The sequence below is a fragment of the Sus scrofa genome, chromosome 1, assembly GCF_000003025.6.
Source record: "Sus scrofa isolate TJ Tabasco breed Duroc chromosome 1, Sscrofa11.1, whole genome shotgun sequence".
Taxonomy (NCBI): Eukaryota; Metazoa; Chordata; class Mammalia; order Artiodactyla; family Suidae; genus Sus; species Sus scrofa.
In genome coordinates, this window is record NC_010443.5 from 82,382,169 (window position 1) to 82,396,217 (window position 14,049).

General features: G+C 39.1%; 1 protein-coding gene across 1 annotated transcript in view; it reads left to right on the plus strand.

The window, feature by feature from the left end:
• Nucleotides 1-6,311, plus strand: part of LGSN (lengsin, lens protein with glutamine synthetase domain) — a 28,422-nt gene extending 22,111 nt beyond the window's left edge. Inside the window, exons 5-6 of the mRNA XM_021084655.1 lie at nt 762-928; nt 4,353-6,311. Of these exons, the coding sequence (XP_020940314.1) occupies nt 762-928; nt 4,353-5,549 (1,364 nt within the window). The 3' untranslated portion in view covers nt 5,550-6,311. The remainder of the gene's footprint in view (nt 1-761; nt 929-4,352) is intronic.

The following is a 14,049-nucleotide window of genomic DNA, read 5'->3' on the forward strand; positions in this document are numbered from 1 at the left end:
TGAGTATTCAGTCTAAATTTTCATCTCCTAATGCACTCATTCTTTTTTATTTTTTGTTTATTTATTTATTTTTGGCTATGTCTGCAGCATGTGGAAATTCCCAGGCCAGGGATCAAACCTGCGCCACAGCAGGGACCTAAACCACTGTAGTGACAATGCTGGACCCCACTTCTCTCCTTCTTGAAAAACACTTTTTTTTTGCTCATTTATACAAACTTTAAATTTGAAAAAGATGTAGCTGTCTTAGATTAAGATTCCATTATAAAGATATAAAACCCTTTTGTCAAACAAAAAAGGCAAAGCTACAGAAAATAAACAAAAATAAACAAGTAATGTTACCCGTAATCATCAGAAACTTTGATTTTGGTAACACTAGTTAGTTCAAGAAGTTCAAAGTCTTTTCAATGATAGTCTATACTGTATTATATGGCACCAAAAGCTGCCCAGTTATGCACATATTGCCTAATTTCCATAAGCAAAGACATTTTCAGCAAGTACTGACATATGATAATGCTATATACTTAGGTAAATAATGTTGACTTTCACCTAGCCGCAAGTGATAATCTCTTAGGCTGTTTAGAAACAGTGTTCTTGGGACTCAAGGTGAAGGCAGAGTAAGGAAGGTAAGATCAACTCTAAACCAATGATGTGAAAATATAATGCTTTTGTTAATGATCATAATGACTAATTCTATTTTCTAGCCTCATTTTGCTTCTCAGTTCATTATGATGTAATAATTTAGAGCATTTTTTATTTTACAGATAACACCAGGGACAGCATGCAAATTCCTACTGCACCCCAGCTTTCTTCTAGAATGAAGCATATTAAACAAGAGATGGCCAAAAATCACCTTCAGTTTGTACGATTTGAAGCTACAGACCTCCATGGTGTGTCCAGGTCTAAAAGTATCCCTGCACACTTTTTTCAAGTGAGTTTTCTTTGTTTTGGTTTTGTTTTAATGGCCGCACCAGTGTTATACGGAGGTTTCAGGTCCAGGGACTGAATCCAAGCCAGAGCTGCAGCAACACCAGATCCTTTAAGCCACTGTGCTAGGAAGGGCATCAAATCCAAAACTCTGCAGTGACGCTTTTTTTTTTAATGGCCACACCTATGACATGGAAGTTCCCAGGCCAGGAGTTGAATAAGAGTTGCAGCTACAGCCTATGCCACAGCCAGAGCAACACCAGATCTAAGCCACATCCTCGAGCTACATCATAGCTTGTGGCAATGCCAGATCCTTAACCCACTGATTGAGGCCAGGGATAGAATCTGCATCCTCACAGAGACAACGTCAGGGCCTTAACCCACTGAGCCACAATGGGAACTCCTGCAATGGGATTCTTAACCCACTATACTATAGCAGGAACTCTTCCAAGTGAATTTTGCAGTTTGCAGGTAGAGTTATGACTCAATGTAATTTCATGACCATTAGCAAGCAAATGGTCCTTATTACTGTTTCTTATTTTACTGTGATCTATACAGCAATTCAAGCTGAAAACCAATAATTTCTTTTGTTTCTTCCCTTGTCTCTCCTCAAATACATGATTCTTCCCTAAGAATCTTTCAGCTCCCAAACAACAATTCATTTACTCAGTAGAAATACAAAACTAATTAAGACTGTAATTTTAGTCCTTTTGCCTTGAACAATTTCACCCATAGAATTATCTTTTTTCTCTTACTGCAATTTTGAAGATTATAGTCATTGTTTTTTTTTTTTTTTTTCTGCACCCACAGCATGTGAAAGTTCCTGGGCCAGGGATCAAACCCTCACCACAGCAGTGACCTAAGCCACAGCAGTGACAACTTAAGAGATAAGGATTTCTTCTTTCTTAGGATAACTCCTATAGTTTGTTTGATGTGAGAAAATTAGAACAGAAGCCCTAGGAGCAAGTATAAAAAGAAAAAAGAAAGAAAGAAAGAAAAAAAAAAGATTAAATAGAATTTGCTAGATAAAGAACATATCCCTTTCAGCTTTTAATTCCAAAAAGAAAACACCTATTGTTAGATTACTTAATGAATACTATTAGGTTCTCAAAAAACAGTGGTATTAAGAAATTGTATTTGGGGATATGTTTTGAGACATTCTGAGATTTTTTTTCACTTTATATCATGTACTTATTTGCATAACTGATTTATTGTGTTACTGAAACATCTTTTTTTAGGAAAGGACATCAGTCAGTATTATATACTATATCATAAAAAGCATCATCTAAGATTATTTTTAGCTATACCTTATTACTTTAATATCAAAATGTAATTTTTCTCATTTGCTTTACATCGGGAACAACTAAGTTCTTCAAAACAATTTTTTAAAGTATTCTAAAAGATTCAAATTTTTTTCTTAAAAACTTCTTTAGGAGTTCCTGTCATGGCTCAGTGGTTAACAAATCCAACTAGAAACCATGAGGTTGCAGGTTCGATTCCTGGCCTCGCTCATTGGGTTAAGGATCCCGTGTTGCCATGAGCTGTGGTGTAGGTCAAAGACGCAGCTCAGATCCCTCATTGCTGTGGCTGTGGCGTAGGCTTGCAGCTATAGTTCTGATTAGACCCCTAGCCTGGGAACCTCCATATGCCAAGGTGCAGCCCTAGAAAAGACAAAAAGAGCAAAAAAACTTCTTTAGATCTGCCTACAAACACACACACACAAAGTTTATATATACAGGTCCTTGAGTAAGTTGAAAATTAAGCAGGCACTGAATGAATAGTCCTTGACTTACTCAACTTTTATTACTGGCAAAAGCAAATTTCAATCATTGAGGTCAAATGACATTTGAAAATGGGTGGAAATGGTTGAAAATGAAGGAGGAAGTGTCTCACCATCAAATGCAAGAGTGAACCAGCATACTGCCTCTGTCAGCACTAGCCCCTTTCTGGTAGCCATGCTCTTTTGTATTTGGAAGTAGTGTGAAAAACCATTAGACTTGCAAAATGTTAGTATTTTTTATTATGTTACTCATGATGTTCACTGACATCATGGGAACCAAACTTTGCAGTCAGCTTTTTCTCTACCCATTAATGTAAACTTCAACACATGAAGTCTTATTGATATTCCTATTACACAATTTCTAGAATTTTTTTTTTTCTTTTTATGACCACACCTGCACATGTGTGGTCATGTGTCAAGTTCCTGGGCCAGGGGTCGAATGAGAGCTGCAGCTGCAGGCCTATGCCACAGACACTGCAACACCAGATCTGAGCCGTATCTGCGACCTACACCACAGCTTGTGGCAATGCTGGATCCTTAACCCACTGAGTGAGGCCAGGGATCAAACCTGCATCATCACAGAGAGAATGTCCTTTAACCCCTGAGCCACAACAGTAACTCCCTCTAGAAATTCTTTTATGTGTCTGTTCAACTTTATAATTTCATTACTTTCTTGTTGTCTGGCACATAACAAAAGTTAAATAAAAACCAAATCCATTGAACCCAAAAGGTTAACACTTAGCAATCATCCAGTCTAACACTTTGGTTTCACAGTCATGGAAGCAGAGGCTCATAGCTCTGTAACCTACCTAATTTCACACTAGTAATTAATAACAGAGCCAGACTAGCAGTAGATTTGGTGACACCTGGGTCATGCTGAATTGAAGGCCACAACATTTTGGAAACTCTATATAGGTCCACATCACAGGCATGGTTTCTGGACTCTGTGACACTGTGGGTTCATTTGTTCTTTAGTAGGAAGAAGTGCAGTGCTCAGCAGCCCAACTCCTTGGTCCTGTGTGACCACAGTCAGCTCTCTGAGAAGGACTGAGGAGCTTTACTGTAGACTTTAGGCAGTCAGCTAACTGTGGGGATTACAATAGAAAACACCAAGATAAAGCCTTATCTGAAGTATTAGTAACTATGTCGTATGATAGAAAGCTCTTTCAAAAATACTTTGGGTTATCATCATTTCACGTAATTGTGTAAGCCTTTACCTTTCTCAGCTGCTATTATGACATTTTATCATTATACCCTTTATGATGGTTATTTTCAGGTCCATGAGCATATAAAGCCTCCAAGGTTACAAAGTTCTTTTGTGGATTAAGGATCAGGCATTGTCCCTACAGTAGTTCGGGTAGCTGCTGTGGTGTGGGTCTGATCCCAGGCTGGAGAACTTCAACATGCCCCAGGAGTGGTTAAAAATAAAATGAAATCAAGCCTCTAAGGCTAATTATTGACTTGTTTATAAATTACCTTTGGGAGTTTTAAAGTATTTAAAATTTATCTGATATTAAACCAGTGTCAACCAACAGATATTTAACATTTTTTTCTCATTAGGAAGGCTCTTCCACTCCTACCCCCCTCCCACCTTTTTGTTTATTTTCAAGTTTCAAAACCTAATTGCTCTACTCTTTGACTTCTTTAGGAAAAAGTGATCCATGGGGTTTATATGCCCCGAGGTTATCTTGAGTTGATACCAAATCCTAAGGACAATGAAGTGGATCACATAAGAGCAACGTGTTTTAATAGTGACATAGTCCTGATGCCAGAGCTTTCGACCTTCAGAGTTTTGCCCTGGGCTGAGAGGACTGCGAGGGTGATCTGTGACACATTCACTGTGACCGGGGAGCCGCTGTTGACCTCCCCACGGCACATCGCCAAGAGGCAGCTGAGCCAGCTGCAGGACTCTGGCTTCTCCCTGCTCTCTGCCTTCATCTATGATTTTTGCATTTTTGGTGTGCCTGAAATTATCAATTCAAAGACCATATCTCTACCTGCGTCAGCACTGCTAAATAATCATGACCAGCCCTTCATCCAAGAACTTGTGGATGGTTTGTATCACACCGGGGCCAATGTTGAAAGCTTTTCCTCCTCTACCAGGCCTGGCCAGATGGAAATATGTTTTCTGCCTGAATTTGGCATCAGTTCAGCTGATAATGCATTTACCCTCAGAACAGGTGTGAAAGAAGTGGCAAGGAAATACAATTACATCGCCAGTTTTTTCATCGAGACTGGAGTGTGCAATTCGGGAATTTTGTCACATAGCCTTTGGGATGTCGATGGGAAGAAAAACATGTTCTGCAGCAGTTCTGGAATGGGGGAGCTCACGATCACGGGGAAAAAATGGTTGGCGGGACTCCTGAAGCACTCCGCTGCTCTCAGCTGCCTGATGGCTCCCGCTGTCAGCTGCCGGAAGCGCTATTCCAAGGAGAGTAAAGACCTGAAGGAGAGTGTGCCTACCACATGGGGGTACAATGATAACAGCTGTGCTTTTAATATCAAGTGTCATGGTGAGAAAGGCACCAGGATAGAAAATAAACTGGGTTCAGCCACAGCAAATCCTTACCTGGTGCTGGCTGCTACTGTTGCTGCAGGCTTGGATGGACTTCAAAGCTATGATGGCGTTTGGGCTGGGCCAGATGACAGCACAGACCTCCATGAATCTGCTCCTGAGATCCCTTTGAAACTAGAAGATGCCCTGGTGGCACTAGATGAAGATCAATGTCTGAGACAGGCTCTAGGAGAAACTTTTATTCGATATTTTGTTGCCATGAAGAAATATGAGTTGGAAAATGAAGAAACAGATGCTGAGAGAAATAAATTCTTAGAGTATTTCATTTAGAGTGGAATCCTTAACTATTCCTTTAGCGATGTGTTTTTACTTAAGTAGCTGATATGCCGAAAAGAAAAGATTGGATTTTTGTAACCACGTCAAGAATACAAATGCTTTTTCTTTTTTCTTTTTCTTTTTTTTCTTTTTTTTTTTTGTCCCCATGGAATATCTGACAGATGAAGTCAGGCTGCTGGGAGGATTATGATAACAGAAGGAAACAATAAAGTTGTGGTGCAGCTGTGATGTGCAAAACCACTGAGCCTTGTCACTCAGTGGTCACTGCCTCTTTGTACATTAACCTACACACAAATACTCAGTTTGTGGGGGGGGGCAACAAATATATTCACAGAATAAAAAGACTTAAGAATTAGAAACCAAAATTCAAATGATGAAAAATAAAGATGAAATAATTTCAACTTCACACTGCCAGAGAAACAAAAATACTTACTAATATAATCTTATTCATCAAGGCGTATTGAGGATCTTTTGTAAGCATCACTGAGATATTTCTAAAAGACTTAGATAAGTTCCACAAAAATATGTCATGATGACAAGTTAGCAGAAGTTTTAACACTTTTTACTCTTCTCCACTAGCTCCTGAAAGGCCCAGGAACTTCAAGGCTATAATGTCCCCAAGAAACAAATCCACAAGAAATAGGTATTGAGCTGGGAACAATGAGGTCAAATATTTAAAAGCAGAGAAAAATCTTCCTTTAAACGATATCTCATATAGAGGCCTAATCCATAAAATACAGATGGAATGGGAATGAACCAGAGTGGGTGGGCTCTGCTTGCTTTGTACCGCTCTTTTGAAACTGGAGATTTCAGACACCTCTAGCTCTCTGTGGAGTGAGCACAACTGCCTTGATAACAAGATCAATGTTTCCAACTAAAACTGTGTTTCAATGACCGAACAATTTTCCTGCCCGTGGAAGTTGGAGAATTTTTCTTGCTTGCTTTTTTTTTTTTTTTGCTTTTTAAGGCTGCCCCTGAGGCATATGGAGGTTCCCAGGCTAGGGGTTGAATCAGAGCTGTAGCTTCTGGCCTACACCACAGCCACAGCAATGCCAGAGCCGAGCCATGTCTGCGACCTACACTACAGCTCACAGCAATGTCAGATCCGAGCAGTATCCGTGATCTACACCGCAGCTCACAGCAACACCAGATACTTAACCCACTGAGAGAGGTCAGAATCAAACCTGCATCCTCATGGATCCTAGTCAGATTAGTTTCTGCTGAGTCACGATGGGAACTCCAAGAATATTAAATGTTCCAAACTTTGTTTGAGTGAGTTAATGTTGTAACTATCATTAACTGTTTAGCTTCTTTGGGGAGGAAATTTCAAATCTACTTACTAGCAAATGATAAACCCTATCCCAACTTGTAGGATCAAATAGGAGAGTCTAAGTTCAATTAAAACTGACTGTGGTCTCAATTAGGCAGCAAACACACAGGCAGAGAGAATATGGCTCAGATCCTCCTAATTTAAGTCCACAGGATTTGGCAGCTTAAATAATGAATGTCAGCTTGTCCTCCAGTAACTGCTCCCCCTCTTTCCTTTGAGCAGAAGTGTGTTTGGATATGTAAGAATTAAGACATTTTGAGTAGATTAAGAGGTAAAAAGATAGTGTAGGGTGGGTGGAGAAGGAGAGGAATCCAAGAACACTCCTGAGATGAAACTCCACAGGTCCAGCCCAGAGCGGGTGGGGAGGAGCTTTCTGGTTGTCTTCTGGCCTTCATTCTTCCCTCTCATCTCAAGATTGACAAACATGCCGGCTGGCAACACACATGATAAAAAAATTAAAATGACATTGTGAGCTTTCACTGTGGCTGAGTGTGGTCATGTTTTTAAGTTCAGGTCAAAGAAATGTCAGTTGAACTGTTGTATGGAAGCTCTAGGAAATTTCCTTCAAGGACAGATACTCTGTTCCCTGTCCCTTCTCCCTCCTCTGCCTTTACCTTTCCTGCTGGCTAAACTGCAGGCAATGCCAGGAGCCACACTGGGTAGTAACTAGGTGGGCTGGACGGTCTGCCTACGTTTACTGTTACCTCCTTGAAGGCACAGTGACTTGGCATCTTTGTTACCTGGATAAACCGCACCTTTCCTGCATGTGTGTGTGAGTGTGTGTGTATCTGTCTGAGGGGAACATTTGAGGGAACTGAGGATGAAAGAATAAAGATAAAAGAACCAGTGAAAGATCACTTCCTCAATCTTTCTGCTTCTGGAGAGGAGAATCTGAACTAAAGGGATTCACATGTGCAAAAAATTATATTGTCACTTATCCTAACAGAGCCATACAGAACAATAAAACAAAGACTGTGGCCCACCCTGCAGTTCCTTAAGGATCAAGTCATTAGCCGCTGCAATCGTAGACTGACAGTGCACCCCAAGAGGAATTCAAGACCAAACACAGGAAGAGGCACTCTGTGCTTTGGAAAAACAGGCCTTTAGAGAGTTAGATGTATATCTGAGAAAGAATTTTAATAAACCTAGATTCTTGCATCTTCCCATACATAGAAAAGCACTAAAGGGGTTTCCTGGCGGCTCAGCAGGTTAGGAATCTATCATTGTCACTGCTATGGCTCTGGTTACAGCTGTGGCATGGGTTCAGCCCGGGAAATTTCACACACCTCAGGTGTGGCCGAAAAAACGAGGGGAAAATAAGATATCCCACTATGCTTAGCCCTAAACCCAAATAATTATCATGACACAATTATTATTCAGAGTACTACTAGCAACAGCCTAAAACTCAAAGCACTGTGCAGTGCTTTATATTCCTGTAGAGGAGGCTGTTCTATAGTCCATAAGTCTCAAAAAACCTTACCAGCTCTTGCTAATACAGCCCACAAAACCACTATCTTCGGCAAACCCTAAAAATGATTATAGAAGGCACAGGTATAAAACATAAAAATGTTAGGTAAATGTGTAGCTTATGGAGTGGACAGAAATGAGCTACAGTTTCTATTTTAAGAACACTGAACTTTACATAAACATCTTTATGAAATTAAAAACTAAAGGAGGACTTTATTAATAAGTGAAGAATAAAGAGCTTAATTGAATTAGGCCTCGAAGCACCCACAAGCTGTCCACCTCAAATAATTAAAACTCATATATACCATTTACAACTGTTAAACACATAAGAGGAGACAAGTCATAACAAGGTGAGCATACTGGAAAGTGTGTTTGGACAAATCAGAGTGTAGCTTCCATAAGACACCTTGTGTATACCCAGGAGATTTCCTATTAAATGATTACTCAATACAAGCTAGCCCAAACTTAACAAATTCAACTATTATAAATAATTTAAGCAAAACACAGCCCTATAGAGAGTACCATAAGGGAATGATGAAAGAAGTATTAAAAGTACTAACTAGTGATGTTTACCCCCTTTACCATTTGAATGATTTTTTTTCCATTATAGCTGGTTTATAGTGTTCTGTTAATTTTCTACTGTACAGCAAGGTGACCCAGTCACACATACATACATACATTCTTTTCCTCACATTATCCTCCATCATGCTCCATCATAAGTGACTAGACACAGTTCCCAGTGCTAAAAAGCAGGATCTCATTGCTTATCCATTCCAAAGGCAATAGTTTCCATCTATTAACCCCAAATTCCCAGTCCATCCCACTCCCTCCTCCTTCCCCTTGGCAACCACAAGTCTGTCCTCCAAGTCCATGATTTTCTTTTCTGTGGAAAGGTTCATTTGTGCTGAATATCAGATTCCAGATATAAGTGATATCACATGCTATTTGTCTTTCTCTTTCTGACATTTCACTTAGAATGAGAGTCTCTGGTTCCATCCGTGTTGCGGTAAATGGCATTATTTTGTTGTTTTTTTATGGCCAAGTAGTATTCCATTGCCTATATATATCTACATCTTCTTGATCCTCTCCTCTGTTGATTGACATTTAGGTTGTTTCCATGTCTTGGCTATTGTGAACAGTGCTGCAATGAACACACGGGTGCATGTGTCTATTTCGAGGAAAGTTTGGTCCAGATATATACCTAAGAGTGGGATTGCTGGGTCATATGGTAGTTCTCTATTTAGTTTCCTGAGGTACCTCCATACTGTTTTCCATTGTGGCTGTACCAATTTACATTCCCACCAACAATGCCTCTTTACCTTTTGGATAATGATATAACTAGAACAGTTTAACAAAGAGAACTTAAGCTAAATATCACAGAACCAGATAAGCCATCTATAAACAGTTTTTAAAAAACATACGCATCTAGGTAGCAAAATAATGAGATTTATATGTAGAGATGAAAAGCCTCCCTGGCTTGCTGGTAGCTGGTTATCCAGATCAGAATGTTAGTTCAACTCTAAATTGACTCTAAAATAATAATCTCAATATGCATTTAAGTATTAGTCTAGGAGTTCCTACTGTGCCACAGTGGGTTAAGGATTTGGCCACGGTGGCACAGATTGCTGTGGAGGCACAGGTTCGGTCCCTGGCCCAGGAACTTCCACATGCTGTGGTGTGGCCAAAAAAAAATTAATCTAAAGAAGTATAGCCTTTTATACACAGGATGAACCCTTTCTTAGAGACTAGGTATAAGCAATACCATAGTTGGCCTAAAAGCAGCCACCAGTTAAGAAGGTGTGCAAGTTCAACAATATATGTAACTTCAATAACAAGAACTAAGTCCTAATGTTGGATTAATCAGTTAATTAATAGAAGCAATATAATTAGTATGAGGGAGAATTATTTCTCCTTGCATAAGCTTATATGAGGGCAGATCATCACTGATAGTTAACAATAAATTCAATAATTAATCATTTGTTAAATTAACTGTTAAGCCAAAATACATATATATTTAAAGAAAGATTTGAGAAAGTAAAAGAAACTCAACAAACATGAAGCCTGCTTGTTTACCAAAAACATCACCTTTAACATTTCTAGTATTAACAGCACTGCCTGCCATTGACATCTGTTCAACAGCTATGGTATACTGACCATGCAAAGTTAGCATGATCACTTTTTCTCTAAATAAGGACTTGTATGAATGACATTCTGTGGGCTTCCCTGTCTTTGTTTTTGACCATTCCCACCTGAGGAAGCTCATGGGCTAGGGACTGAATCTGAGCCCCAACAGTGACAGTGCCAGATCCTTAACCTGCTGAGCTGCCAGGGAACTCCCTGTCCCTTACCTTTTTTTCTTTTTAGAGCTGCACCTGTGGCATATGTAAGTTCCCTGGCCAGGGGTTGATTTGGAGGTGCAGCTGTGGCCTATACCACAGTCACAGCAACATCAGATCAGAGCTGCATCTGTGCTCTACGCTGTAGCTTACCACAATGCCGGAGCCTTAACCCACTGAGCAAGGCCAGGGATTGAACCTGCATTCTCACAGAGACAATGTCAGGTCCTTAACCCTCTGAGCCACAATGGGAACTCCCCTGATTAACTTTTAATCAGTTAATTTAACTTGTGTGTGGAGAGGCAGGAATGACCAAATAAGATAAAAAGACTCTATTGAGTTTTAAGTTGTCCAAAAACAACAAAAATCCAGCTAATCAAGGGATAACAAAACTTTAAATGGGTTATAACAATTTTGGTTGTGACTGAAGAATAAAATAACCTCTATGTGATTAAAATCTAGGGCAATCAGTCAAAATATTTTATCACATATTGATCCAAAATACTGATGAATGGAACCAGTTACTCTGGAGATTACAGCTCAATCTTACTCTAGAGTTTATATCAACAATAGAGTTTATGGCCTCAAAGTTAGATTAGGTCACCCCAATGGTGTAAGCACTGTTAATGGTTTGTTTGTACAAAGAATAAAGTTCTGCATGATCTGAGTTCAGACCAGAGCAATCCAGGTTGGTTTCTATCTATTCTGCATTTCTCCCAGTATGAAAAGGCAAGAGAAGTAAGTTCCACTTTACAAAAGGACTTCCAAACTAATAGATGATATATTATTGATCTAATTAATTTATATATTATCCTGCCAAATAACAAGGTTTGTTAGAGTGGCCAGTAAACACAAAAAATGTAAACCCTTATTAGCAGAGGTTCAATTCCTTTCCCTAACAGCATGTTCATAACCAATTTTCTTTTGTTAATTATCCATAAACTACGTGCCACAGCATTTCTTAGGAGTTGAGTTGATGTACAGTGTTGTGATCATTTCTGCTGTACAGCAAAGTGATTCAGTTATACATGTAGACACATCTATTCTTTTTCAGATTCCTTTCTTCTATAGGTTATCATAAAATATTGGGTAGATTTCCCAAATCAAAATTGGAGAGGATTCTTGGAAGGAATTCCTAAGAGCAAAGAATTTCCAGTGGCTCTTAAAGTTCCTGTTTGGAAGTGGTGTGCTGCTCATCTTCCCTGGTCAAATCAAGTCACAAGAGGCATGATGTCGACAGGGTAGGAAGTGCCATCTCTTTACAGAGAACAGTAAAGCAGTTGGGTACAACGGTACAACCTACCCCAAAGCCCTTTGCTAGTAGTAAAATAAACAGCTCAGGTGTTGTCTTCTAAATATCCTTATATCATGAAACTGGTCCCTAGGTGTTATTTTTATCTCTGACTAGAAAAAGATATCTCATTTTTAGAACAGCTGAGGTGTTTGGTTCTTCAGCATTATCAACCATAGGCCAATGTGGTTTCTGGAGTCTTTGATCAGCCTCAATGTCAGTTCAGCTGCACTGGTCACTCTCCTCCTGAAATCTGAATCTGCAGAATGAATGCAAGGCAGGGAAAACTAGTTCATAATTCTACCCATTCTAATGGCAAGGAACTCCCCTAAAGTAAAAAGTCTGTAACTAGCAGTTTCTCTCATGGTTCATAACCAATTTTCTTTTGTTAATTATCCATAAACTACGTGCCACAGCATTTCTTAGGATAACTGGCCAACAGCATTAGGCTACACTCACAGCATACGGAAGTTCCTGAGCCAGGGATGTAATTCAAACTGCAGCTGCAAACTACACCGCAGCTGTGGCAACACTGGATCCTTAACCCTCTGTGCCACAGCAAGAACTCCTACTGCATTGCATTTTTTATTGAATAAAATGTGTGTTATTAAGAAAATTCGTGATTTGTTCTAAACGGCGTGCACATGGTGCAAAACCAAAAAGAGGTCATCTTCATCAAAGTGTCTCCATTTCCCACTGGTCCACAGTAAGATTCCCCTTCCTGGAATTTTTACTCTTGGGCTACTGGCCATGCAAATGGGTCCTGGATGAACAAAGTGATATTTGCCATGTGTAACCCAGGCCATAAAATATCCCCCATAATGGGCAATACAATTTCCTCTTTACCACCAAGTAAAATAAATCTAAGCAACATAGCCAGATTTGAAGCCATTTGATGATGGCAAGTCCAGAAAGTAAGGTAGCTGGGTACTTGGATCTCTTTCTGGGGGGAAATAAATAAGCAGACCAACTTGATATTTGAAAGGCTGTGTTGAAATAAATAAGCAGACCAACTTGATATTTGAAAGGCTGTGTTTGGATATTATTTGAAGTTAAGATAAATTTGTATAATGTTCAAACAACTCACATTTTCATGTTTCTGTTAAAATAAAAAAAAAAAAACTAACTTTAACTCACAGAAGTGTGTTACCTAAGAATATACTAAAGAAAATTTACATGGAAAATTACATTTCAAAATCTGGAAACAGCAAATATTATCTAATAATGTGAAAAGAAAAATGAAAAATGAAATTCATTATTTATTTAAGAAATGTATATCATATTCATGCTAAACAATTCTTCAGACATTCAAGATAATTACATACTTTTAAGGTATTTCCAGGATTTTGGTTTCAGATATTTCACATCTGGTACAAAAATACAACTAGACTCTTTTCTTATGTTTAACAATAAATTGAATATTTGATGGTCATGTGGACCACTCTCTTCATGTTTTTTCCAAATTCTCTTTAAAACTTTCTATGTAAGAAAAAAGAGAAAACAAAAAAACAAAAAAACAAAAAAATCTCCCATTTCCCCCATGACAAACTCCAAGGTAGTAGACCCAGCTGCCTTTTACTACAGCAAGCTGTTGATGTCTTCAAAGTACTTCTGATCATTTTCCACTTTCATCTTCTGCTCTAGTTGTTCATGATTGTGATGAAAATAGGGAGCAATTTATTGAGGAAGATACGATTCCAAGGAATGCCACAGTTCTCAGAGTTCAGTAGGTTGTAGATCTGAATAAAAATCCAATGGTAGAAACAACTATCCTGTGTCTTCAGAGTTTTGATGTTATCCCCTTTTTATTTTAAAAGGAAGCTTGACATTTTGCTACTATCATTGTGTCATTTACAGATGACTGAAAAGAATAGCGACCCCCTTGTTGGCCAGACCATGGCACCAAGGAGTGAGCTATGGACTTAGGCAGGAGAGTAGACATGGGTAGAACAGGGCATGACCAGAACCACCGAACATTGAGACTTTCTAAGATTTAGCAAAACAGCTGGGTGAGGGCAGACGACCAAGATTAAACTACGATCTCTGAGAATCTGGGCTGCCCTTGATGGC